Here is a 13,413-nt window from a genome sequence, read left to right on the forward strand (position 1 = left end):
CTCTATTTGTTAGTGAATACATTATATAATTTATTAAAATTATTTTTAATATTCATTTTTATATGTTTATAATATGAAGAAAACGAACGAAGAAAATTATTTATGCTAATAGAATTTTTTTGTAGTTTTGATAATTGTAATGAAATATGTTTAATAATACAATTTAATTAATTTTTGAATAATTAATTATGTAAATGTATGACGATAATTACTTCTCAAGGTATAAACGAATTCCTATTTATTTGGTCAGACAAAACACCAGCCAATATTTTACTTTTTTTGAATAAATATTTGGCTTTGTTGCTAAAAAGATTTTGTGCAATAGTTTTTCTAGGAGAGAAAAAAAAGAAAGAGACTACTTAAATTATTTTATCAAACATGGCTATTTTAAAGACACCTTACAATTACTCGCATTTCAGCTTTTGTTAGTTTGAATAAAAGAAAATCAAATTTTAAAGCAGGCAAAGTGGAATAATGAATTTACAATGATTTACTATTTTCCTCAAATGGTGATTTATAATCTAGCAGTTAAAAACAGCTGAAATTATAGTTTTAGAAGTGTATGAAATTTGTTAGTTTGTTAAAAACGGAGTTTTCAGATGACGGTTTTCGAAGGACTTTGATAACAAAAAAAGATTACATTTCTGATTGTCAAAATCCTAGACATTTATAATTTAAGTTATAATGTTCATTATGACTAATACCTCACACCATTAAATTCTACAATCACTTTAAAATCGAAACTATCGAAATAATGAAATGGAGACACTGTTATTAAAGAACCACATTTACTTTTTAAAATTCCATGTTTAAAATTGTTCGCAATGTGCATTTCGGCCTGTATTAGTCATATTGAACATTATAACTTTTCGTTTAGTTACTTGATAAAATTTTCACAAGCCACACCGAATATAAAGCAATTTGATTAATTTCTATTACAATAATTCTTGTTTTGATAATTGTAAGAGATTAAAAAAAAATTATTGCCTAAAATTTGAGCATAATTTTAAATAATAAGTAATATATATATATATATAATTAACTAGAACTGTAACATTGTTTATATTTTATAATTTTATCTTATATTTTATAGAATTGAAACTATTGAAGAAATATATGCTATCTTTTAATTTTAGTGTTAATTGAACTAGTATTAATTATAACATAAAAGTTAAGTTCGATCGGTTTTCCGAGACAAACTTTATTGATTTTTTATTTCCAAGCCAATAGAGAGTTCTGATATTTGTTTTCAATAGCTCATCTTATAATTACTGTGTCCACAATTCGAACATACATATTAAAGTAGTTTATATATAAAGCAAATAAACTAAACACCATTATTATAATATTTTAACATTTGAAGCTGAAAATTACCGAAAGTTTTATACTAAAATGTAGTCAACAGTTTCGATAAATATTATCATTAGAAAATTTTCCATCGTGTTTGACTATTAATTATTTTTTTATATTGTTTTAATAAACCTTATCCTTTCTAGACAAGTCTAAAATACAAATAAACTTAGAAAATTAAAGATAATTTTACAAATCCGTGCATAAAATAAAATTCAAAATAACACAATCCTACATGAACCTGAATATACAATATACTATAGAAATTTATACAGAATAAACGGTATGGAAACCAATCAAGTGCTTTAAATAAATCAATGTAAACACTATCGATTTTTAAATTTATTTTTCAAAAATATAAACTTACTATAAAAGTATTTTTTAACATTTTAAGATATTAAATATATTATTTTGATTAAAAAGAGAATTGTTTACGATATTTGTAAATAACAAGCTTTTGGTTTAATATTACCCTGCATAATGGAATGTTATTATAGATGAAAGATGTATTAAATACTTTGAAAAATAATAAATATTTTATAAATATTTTAGTAACTAATTTATATACGACGTGACCAAACAATGAAAAGAGAGGAGAAAACTCATTCAACATAAGCGAAACAAAGATCATAAATAGACTTTCATATGTATAAAGGAAGACGAACATATGCATTACTTTTCACTCTTCAACAGGACATCTATTCAAGAGTAGAATTGAAAGTGAGAAAAAACTTTACCAACAACATAGCGAAAATTCATGTTGCTTGGAAACGTCAGGTACATTGGAGAATTTCTAAAGGTTATTTACATGTTGAACGGGTTGATTGGTATCCTAATACGTGTAAGCAGTCTACTGGGAACTGAAAGTTCTTTACGAGGTAATTACTTGTTAACACATTCAATAAATTTATTGTGTACGATAGATTTAGTAAGATTAATCTTATAACTTACTTTTTGTCAATCTTATATATTTTGTGAAAATCAAAAAATAATTTTATAAATTGCTGGAAAACTTAAAACTTAGAAGCTAAATTAAAATAAAATCTTAAATTTTAAGAAAAGATAGTAATATAAAGCAATTGAAAAATAATTTAATACTTATTTTTCAACAATAAAGATTTATATTGTTAACAGAATAGAAAAGAAGAAAAGAAACTAAACGAAATCTGTTCAAAGGAATAGATTTCGTAAATATGTCTCAGGAAAAAATGAAATCGAACCATCTATATCCAAAAAAGTCTTTGTGAAACGTTAAATCTTCTCGATCCGATATCGAAGTATGGACAGTGGGAAGGAGCAAAGGATAGAACAGAACAGTGAGTCGATCGACTCCTGGCCAACAAAAGGCTTATCTTCTGTCTCCTAATTCCAAACCTGCCAACAATGCGACATGGTTGACAGTCATTGTCCAGTTGTGACGGGGGATGAAACGAGGGAATGAAGACTAAATCCTCGTCACCTTCTGAACATTGTGACAGCCTCTTCGGACCGGTCCTCAATAAGCCTACACCGAAGCCACCAGTTGTGTCCTTCAAGGGAAGTGTGAGAGGTTCGCTGAAATGGTCCGCTCAAGCGTGCAATCAGCTAGGGACAGACACTGCGAATCTAAGTCCTGGACGGCGAAGGTCTGAATAGAGAGCCATTGTCCGCTTGGTCTAAGTTTCGTTTGGACGTCAGATCTAATCCACTACCTTAAGCTTAAACGGTATCATACGAGTTAATGGGTACATATCCTAAATCGAGGAGGCGAAAGTATATTTGGCTGATATTTTGCTGCCAATAAACATACGCACCATTCCGTGTTTCGCAGAAATATTTAATAGCCTATCTAATTCGCTTTGATAATACCATATTTGTTCAATTTTCATTTTTACATATTTATATTTTTCAAAATTATAAATTAAATTATATAAAATATTCAAAATTGTAAAGTCTGCAGATATCGACATGAAATGATTCGAAACGTTTTTATTTTGAAGGTATCTTATTTGATTGAAGTACTGTACCTACATGTTTTATCAAGTTAAATAAATATATCAATTTTAATTAAATTTGTTAATAAAATTGCTAATTACAAATTAATTTTGATTTATTTATTAGAGTAAATATTTTATTACAACTCAATTTTTCGGTGGGGAAAAAATAAAACGGATTATATTGTATTATGGAAGAATTTTGTCCAAATGTTTCATTATAAAAAATTAAAAAGGAAATTAAGATATACTTTTGACTTCTTTTAAAGAGAAAAATTTATAATATGTGCTGTTATTATTTAAGTATTGCATTATTAAGATTTATTCTAACTTATTCATAAAATTAATGTATAGCATTCAATAAACATCTGTTTATTAAAAGTTTAATAAGTTAATATTTTTAAAAATATACTTCTTTTTTTGTATAATCGAGTTTCTTTTTAAACTACTCTAAATGTTTCATTTCAGTAATTTTTCAAAGCTTCAGAATTGATTTTTAATGATATTTTTTTTCCTGAAAGCACGCCGATTTAACTTCTAAATTAATCACGTTTTTTTTCTTTTTTTTATAAATACACAGATATATAATTTGATATTCAGTATCATCAAAAATTTTATAAAAACGTTAATTATAGCGTAATAATAGCGAGCATATTTTTGATTACTTGATTTATATTCCTTTGACGATTTGATCAATCCTCTTTTTAATCTGATGTGTAGACATTAAACCACTGAGGATTAATAATAAAATTTCAAATGATATTAAACATTAAATAATTCTTTAAAAAATTCTTGTTGATTTTAGCATTTTGAAATAAAAGTATTTGAGTAACTTAGAGCTAACAATAGAATTTATATAGTGAAAGTATGATATATACTTATTAACCAATTGAATTCAGCAATTTAAATATATCTTTATTGAATTAAAAATATAACAGAGTTCAAAAATATTATATTTATCTATGCTACCTAAAATTTATTTTTTAATATACTATGAAATTTAATATTTTAAAATTAAAAAATATTTATAACAATTATCTAAGACAAAAAATGTACTATTAAATATCTAATAACCAACAAAAATATAATAATAGTAAATAGCTATATATAATTTCATTATATATTCCTTTATACAGAGTAGGCATACAGATTTATTATTAGAATTGTACGGAATCTACTAGATTTTTTATTTGAATTGAAAGCACATCTTTAGCAATGAAAAATTTAATACTTAATTTACATATTCCCTTTATATACAGAGGAAATAAAGAAAGTTTGAATATAGTTAACATTATTCAAACATGTTTATCTACTTTAATCATACGATTACTTCGATCTTTACAAAAATATTTTTATTATAAGCTGCATATAATTTTAACCACATTCAAATTTGAATGTGGTTAAAATTATAACGTGGTTAATTATCCGTTAATAGTGTTAATGGACCTGAATTTGGTTGGTTGATTGGTCGGTATAATTTTTGCCACAAAAATTACAAAGGCCATGCTCCACTAAACCAAAAAGTAAAACAAGTAAGAAAAATCGTGTGTACAATAAACAAACAAACCAACAAATGCAAAAATCTAACTACATATGTAGATAATAAAATAATAAACTAAAACAAAACAATAGAATATATAAAAGATAAAATACAATAATAGCGATTATACAAATAATAAAATTAACATGGAATGACTTTTTGAAGCAATGCATCCGTTTTATGCCCATTATAATGTTGATTAGGCTACATATAGAAGGTGTAAGATTATATTATATGTATATTAGGAAATTTTAAATTATATTCCAAAAGCCTACCAAAGATATAAGCCTACTATAATATAAAATAATATAAAGTATTTGTTTGACTTATAATTCAGACCCAAATATGATTCAGGATATATGAATATTTACATTAAAAGACATAAAATAGAGATTCTATTTTTATTTCTCAAATTTATTGAAAGGAAGAAAAGGATCATAATCAATATAGTTAATAACCTGTTGTAAATTAATAAATTTACAGACTATTTCAATAAAAATATCAATTAGGATTTAAATACAAATTAATTAGTCAATATTGGTATTTCTTCAGTGGCAAATAGATAGGTAATTAATTAATAAAAATTTAAATTTTTCTTAATTAATTATTTAATAGCTTTATTTTATTAGTTATGTTTATTTGCTGGTATATAAATACTACAATAATAAATAAATTTTTAAAAATTTGTTTCAGAAGTTAAAACAAACAACTATTAGGATACATTAAAAATTGTATTTAATGACATTTTAGGATATTGAATATAAGTACTATAAATAAAAAATTGTGTTTATAAAATCAACATAAGCAAAAATACATTAAATTATTGATTACAAAAACAGGAATTATTTAGTTTAAACTTTCTCGAACAGTACTGCGGTTACAGTATATTAGGAGTTGCAAATCATTATACTACGTGCAAAGAAAGAAATTTTACGTAAATAATTATTTAAATAATTTTGAAGAACGAATTATAACGAGCAATTTCAGATTTGCAATCTGGATTTAAAGCCTAGTCTCGTCAAGATAATATGTAAAATGAATATCATTAAAAATATTCGAGAAATATTATTAGAAATCATTTTTAAATTCCTAATCCATCCAATTTACACAAAATTCCATAAATCAATCATTTTAATTTTTATCTATTTGTGATGTTTTCCAGTTTATCAATCATCATCTTATTTAAATTTGTATTTTATATATTTTTTCAAATTAATTTCTGAATTTTTTTTAACTTTGGCAAAATTATCAAGCAATATTATATATTATTTATAAGAGAAATACTATCAAATTTTCTCGCTAAATTTCTTGAAACAATTTACATACTTCAACATGAGCTAAATTGTTTTTTCGTAGTGAAGAATACTCTCATTAATAAAACACATTTTACTACAAATACAGCAAAATTTACGTGAACTTTTCATTCAGAGTACCTTCTAATCAATAATATCACTATTCGACATTTAATATAATTTTTAAAAACTATAAATCTTGTGTTTTTATATTATATTTCCTTTTATTAACTTTCCTCCAATAGAGGAAAATTATTAAACTTTTGGAGGCCCCTAATAGGAAAATGGAAGGTTTTCAGACTTGACCCTGTACCTTTCTACTGAAAACCTGACGTGTTTGTATGTCCTCTCATACTTAGCCATAAGATTAATATCAAGATAATTATTTTTTATACAGAAATTTAATAAAAAATTATTTAAAATTACGCAGAGAAAATTATAATGCAGTTGGATTTTGTTTAAATAAATTTAGCCTACTTAAAATGAGAAAACAATCGATATTAATATGACAGTTAAAATGGTATGATTATTAGATTAATAGTTTTGCTAATTTCATTTTAAAATATATTCACAAAATTGTTAATATATTTAAATTTTTTTCACTTTGTTAATAATACCATCTTTAATACGATATTTATCGAAATATCAAGAATTTATTTGTTTTTTAAGATTCTAAAGATTTTTATAAGTAGCCTTGTAGCCTAAACTATTATAATAAGAATAAGCTGAGTACAAATCACATTCAGAAAACTAGATAATTTTATAATGAGTTGTTTAATATCATGAATCTTACATACGATCTTGAGCTTAATTAATTGATATTGCAAAAGTTCTTTTCCTATATGTATGGACGTTAGTGTGTGTGGGGGAGGCACGATTTTGTTTACCCTGTTTGAAGCTTAATAACTCTTGTGCTTTTCATCGAAAATTTCTGAAATTTTGCAGGGAGATTTCTGTATTAGGCAGATTGATGCTGTTAAATTTTGGGGGTTAAAGGTCAACGGGGTGGAGAGATAAAGGGGTGTCGTGTGTCGTATCTCGAGTAGGTCGAACTTATTGAAGATTTTACTCGTTATTAGCATTTACAATTCTTTTATAAAACCTATCCCTACCCTCAAAATTAAACTTTTTACCATTTTATAATAATCAAAAATATAAACTGTTTTAAAATAAAATATCATAACAGATGGCGTCAACACTCAGTTTTGAATGTTGCCGGGAAAGTTAAGCAACTCGTTGCTGGATTTTTATATTAGTTCCTACAATAGAAATGCCAAAATAATTATCATATAAATTTTAATATTTTATAATGGCAAAGAATTATTTTAGACACTGTTTCGCATCATCACTAATATGGGAAAATAACAATCTTATTCTAATTACTAGCGATCAGATGATATTTTCAACCGTTTGAAAGCGAAAAGAAACAGAATGCTCTTATGTCTAATGTGAAAACTGCTGAATAAAACTATGCTCAAAAGAGATCATTTATACGAATAAATATTGTCCATAATATGCTTACGATCTTCAATAAGGCCAAATTAGAGTTTTTCTTTTTAAATAAAAATTATCAAATAACATTGGTCCGAAATTTTATAACATTTAATAACAAGTCATCTCAAAATCATATAGAAAAATAATACTCTCAGCTGATTCTAATTCCATTTAATGGCTATTTTGTTAATAATCATTCTGAGGAATTCTATGTTGTAGCACATTATAATATAGAACAAGTTTAAACTGTACTCAGATTAATATTTATAGTAGATTTAACAATTTTATTCATGTTTATATAATTAAAAATTTTAATATATGAACATAATTTGAAACACAATAATTTGTACATTTTATACTTCCCCTTTCGGCTTTATTTTTATATATTTATCGGCTGGATGGCTGAGTGAAAAGGAATTGTTCTGACATCACAAAGGATTAGGATTCGAATCCGAATCGGATCTTTTATGAATTTAAAATATCTAACATTTAAATTGAGAACTTTTGTTATTCGCTTAACCGTTCAAAAACACTTCTAAGCATGACAATCTGAACTTACAAGTTTGAAAAAATTATGATTATTGTTTAAAATCATCCATTCTTCAGTACATAAAAGCTTTTGTTCGAAAACATTATACGAGGTATATCATTTACATAATTTATAAATGTGCAGACATAATATTAGTATTAAGCAAAGAATTTTTATTTCAGATATTAAATACGCCAGAAATGTAAATCTAAATATAATTATATATCTTACTTTATAGGATTGACGTTAAGCTTATAGTCTTTCTCGCAAACCGAGTGAATGGTGTGGAGTCTCGATAACATAATCCTCAATCTTGTTCATCGATCAGCATTGTTGTTAAATCTAAAGCATTCGGAGAGAATTTATCGTGAAGACTATAAGACTTTATAACATGTTCGTTAAACGTAATTTATTGCTAATGATTTTAAATAAATATTTGTTTTAGAAATATTCGATGTATAATCTACTCTTTTAATTTTCATCCATGAAATTTAAAGGCACTTATAATAATAATTTAATTAAAATTGCTAAGTGCCTTCAAATTTCAACAATATGTATTTGATTGGTTTACACAAGAAATGAAAATTATCCAATTTATAATAATAAAATGAAATATTATTACATAGAATGAACATGGTTCTAGCTATTGGTTTCCTTCGTTTAGAAACGTATGGAAAGAACGGCAAAAGGATTTCTAGATAGAATAAAAAGCAGAAAAATTATTCTTTTATATTCATTCCAATTTTGTCAAAATACAAAATTATTGACTAAGTTTCTGATATGAAAAAATAAAAATAATAGAAATTACTTTTATTTTCGACATTAATGTTCAACTTATACAAAAAAAGCTAATCATAATTAATATATATTTTATATTTGTTTAACGTTGTTTATTATAAATTAAGATGACGTGTGCATTACGTTGTCTTGTAATTTTAAAGTTTATTCCACATAACATTATATAATATACTCTAGAAAATTCTTTCTGCTATATTAAATGCTGTAATTGCTTGTATTTTACAATAATAATAATTTATAAGAAGTAAACCGAAAACAAAATCAAACTATTTTAGAAAGATTTTGAACTACAATATTTTGTTATGAAATTTTTTGCATTTCAATTTTTTTAAAATCAAACAATTTTCAAAATATCCTGCTTATTAAATTAGCGATATTTATTGTTGTATTTACTAATACAACAATAAATATGGCTAATTTAATATTCCATAGGCATTACGGTAGATAAGAATAGAATTAAAATAACAAAAAAAAACATTTGTTTCGTAGATATAAATGCTTCGACATCCAAAAAAATGCATTGGCAAATTTTAAATAGATCCACAAAGATAATAAAACAACTGAAAACACTGGTATTTATTACATTTTAACATAATTAATTTGACTTTTTTTTTCTAGTTTTAAATGTTTTATAAAGAAATTGATTTCTAGTCGATATCTAGTACAAATGTAATGAGTAAAACTTTATTTTTATACTTTATTACTGTAACATATAACATTAAAATGTATTGTATGTAGAATCTTCGTGTGGTAAATCTTTTAATAATATAGTTCTTTATATTAAATTCTCAACTCAATGTAACTTACATAATTGAAGCATAAAGTTTCAAAAACGGTTAAGTCATCTTTTAAAAAAATTATCTGATCACTCGATTATATGTATTTTTATGCTCTTTTCAACGACGATTGTTATTCATAAGTAACCACAAAACACAAAGAAGAGATAAAAGAAGGATGAAAATGGAGGTTAGTTTTAAAATCCGTTCCAGACCTAGAAAAATGGAGTTGGCCGTTTTTGAAATTATACACCTCAACTATAACTATCAAATAATGACTTATAAATAAAAGTATGCCAGATTTTTTATAATTACTAAGATATCGAGGAAGTTTCGGGAAAATATTATTTCTGCCGTTTTATAAAATATTTTTAATTACTAATATTTATATTGACGTATATGCAAATATGTAAAAAAAATTGAAACCTTAATAATTTATTTTTTTGATGATCGTAATGCTTTCAATGGATAAAATTTTTATAAACTATTTTTTAAAATGAATGCATTTTGAATAACTTGATGAAAATGTATTTTACACATTTTTTTCAACGCAAGATCCAGAAAATGAAAAGAATGAATCGCATAATATGAATGAATTTAGAATTCTAAAGCAAATAGTATCCAATTATAGAAACTTCAAGTCTATACAAGAGTTCTTTCATCTATTGTGAGACAAAGACATCTCTACCTAACAACCTGTAATATCAGAACAATAGTCTACTCGACCAGTGGATAAATAGAGAGATGATTGTGAAGACGACACCGAACAGTCTCATCAGAACGGTGGTTATCTATTGTTCTTCAATGGTAGAGGAATACAACAAACCGCAGCTGGAGTAAAAGTTTCCTTTTGTAGAAACAAGATTAATTGGTTCGCTACATATAACTTAATTTATTTCTCTTTCGGATTTTGTTTCATATTTTTACAGATAATTTGAAACATGCTTAAATTGGCTCTGAATGCTATCTTACCTCAGATAAAACCTTGTTTTTATCTAGCATATTTCTATTATTTATTTTAATCCTTTCAACGAAACAAAGGGCATTATAATGCTGTTTATTGTAAAATATTCTATTGTGATTAAAGCAAATAAATGAAACAATTGATATTTTTATTGTATAATATTAAAAAATATATAAACTATTAATAGAGAAATTAAAAATAGCTATTCAATAAAATGTAATTTTAATATATAAGATTAAGAGCTGATAAAAAATATCTAACATAATTAAATACTCCACAAAATATGATCATATAATAAATTATTCAGAAAAATTGAATTGTGTAGAATTTATAGATTTATAGTTTATATAAATATACAATTTAAAATCTAAAATATATTTTAAATCTAAAATATATTTTAAATATAAAATATATTTTGAGTTTTATAAATCTGACTTTGTATTTCTCCTACATAAAAATATTTATTTTTAACAATTAAAGGATCGATAATAACAATAGAAATATCTTAGCTTCTTATATTATCTTAAGTGTCTTTTGTTGGTAAAGTAAAGGAAAATAGGGAATTACTCTTGAATGCCAGTACTGAATATTTGCAGATTGGAGAGGTAGGAGAAGGTCTGCATGAGGGTCAGTCAAACACAACAAGGAAGATGTGTAAACATTGGGTTGCCGATAATGAGTCAGAGGAGTCTTTCTGCATTGATCATAGAGTCATAATGCTGAATAGGTTTTACAACATTTTCGGTCTGAATAAATGTCACTAAACGATATTCACGTCATTCAAAAAATGAAAATAAAAATAATGTAAGTTATTTTTTGATGTGATAAAATGATCGTTCACAAGTCAGTTTTAATTCTACACCTACAAAGCAATAAGTAAATTAATATTTTATTAATTTTAATAAAAGAAATAATAAAAAATACAGGTGTGTTTTAAATTGTAAGTCTGTAAGAGCTTATTTGTATATTAAAGACTTTTCCTAAAAAAAATTACATTTATTCGAGACAAAAACTTGTTACTCGGTGAAAATAAACAATTTTCCGTTAAGTATTTTAAGTTAACTCTAAAAAATGGGAAATTGTTTTTAATGTAAACATATTAGAAAAGTCAACAAAATTATAATCTCAAACCGATTGAGTTTTAATTTTTGTTAAAAGATTTTAGTGGAACAGTGGTATTCTCTCAAGGGATTCTCTTATGTATATCTATATTTCTTGCGAACAGAATAGCAAATTATGATGGAAAGATATTTTACATGTTAATCACTTTCATACAATGAAAATTTACATTGTCAAACAATATAGCTATCCGCAGAAAGTTTTCCTGATAACAAAAGCAACTCGTTTCTGAATACAACATTTTGCATATTAAATGAAGGAATATTATAGAAAGATGAGTTGTTTTCTCTCTTCACTATACAAACTACAGTACAAAGAATTGAGATAGGGAATTGCCATTCAGTTAATGCCTTGAGAATTTTGTAATCCCTAATTCATAAATAGAAAAATGCTTGATAATTCATGAAATTCATTGTAACAAGGACATATAATTACATTAGTTTTGCTTTTAACAAATTGACTTTAATATAAACATATTAGAAAAGTCAACAAAAGTTTAAATTCCGAAACTGGCTAAGTTTTTAACTTTTGTTAAAAGTTACTATAAAACATTAACATCCTCTCAGGAATTATTTTACGTACAGTTATACTTCTTGTAAACAAAATAACAAATTATGATGGAAATTACATTTTACATGTTAATTACTTTTATACAATGGAAATTTACATTGTCAAACAATCTAGCTATCCACAGAAAGTTTCTCGGTGAACAAAGGTAATGTTTTACGAATACATAATTTCGCATATTTAATGAAGCAATATTATAGAAAGATACAAGTTGTTTTCTTTCTATAAAGAAAGTAGCACAAAAGATCGAGACTAGGGAATCGTCATTCAGCTTGTTTCCTGAAAATTACGTAATCTTTAGCTCATAAATGGAAAAATAATTCATGAAATTCACTGTAGCTGCTAGTCATAATTACATTAGTTCTGTCTTTTATAAAATCTTTAAAAACATTTCGATAGAAGAAAAACTGACAAACTTTTTATTATTACTTTTTACTTAACTTCCATTAGATAAATATATATTTAAAAATTCCGATTATATAAAAGTACGTATTTTAATTGACATAAATTATTTTTAAAGTAACGCTTTAATATGTATTCGTTTTATATTTAAATAATTAAAGCAAAAATCAATTCACTTAAATATTTTAACAGCATACAATATATTATAGGGAATTTTAATAATCATGTAAGTCTTCTGTTGTAGCGAATTTTAATTTAAATTATATCCTAAACTTAAATTAAAAAGAAAACCGATTCTTTTATTTTATATACATTTGAAATTCTTAATTTAAAAAATAACTAAACAAAGAAAATTATAATAAAAGTTGGTTCCTTAGAACATCTTATAAGATAAAATAATTGAATAAAATATTAAATTGAAAGTGTTACAAGAAAAATCGTGATTCGGATCATTCTTTCGCTTTTCGATTATCTTATCAAAAAATTTGAAATCTTTGCTTATATTTCCCTTAGTTATTTTTCCTCACATATTCAAATTCTTTATGTTAATACCTCGACGTTTAATACGAAAATAATTGATTTATAATAAAGTGAATTTGTAAGTTTAAT

At 24.7% G+C, this 13,413-nt stretch overlaps 1 protein-coding gene across 7 annotated transcripts in view; it reads right to left on the bottom strand.

Moving 5' to 3' along the window:
* The window catches only part of LOC136983191 (transcription factor Sox-13-like), a 377,109-nt gene that overhangs the window by 260,280 nt on the left and 103,416 nt on the right, over nt 1–13,413 (bottom strand). For 2 of the 7 annotated variants that reach the window (XM_067279856.1, XM_067279848.1), the window contains exon 2: nt 8,410–8,520. The exons of the other annotated variants lie outside the window; for them this stretch is intronic. In XM_067279856.1, coding sequence (XP_067135957.1) covers nt 8,410–8,480 — 71 coding nt within the window. In that variant the 5' untranslated portion in view covers nt 8,481–8,520. The remainder of the gene's footprint in view (nt 1–8,409; nt 8,521–13,413) is intronic. 7 annotated transcript variants of the gene reach the window in all.

This window comes from Centruroides vittatus, unplaced genomic scaffold (assembly GCF_030686945.1).
Source record: "Centruroides vittatus isolate TY-2023 unplaced genomic scaffold, ASM3068694v2 contig_878, whole genome shotgun sequence".
Taxonomy (NCBI): domain Eukaryota; kingdom Metazoa; phylum Arthropoda; class Arachnida; order Scorpiones; family Buthidae; genus Centruroides; species Centruroides vittatus.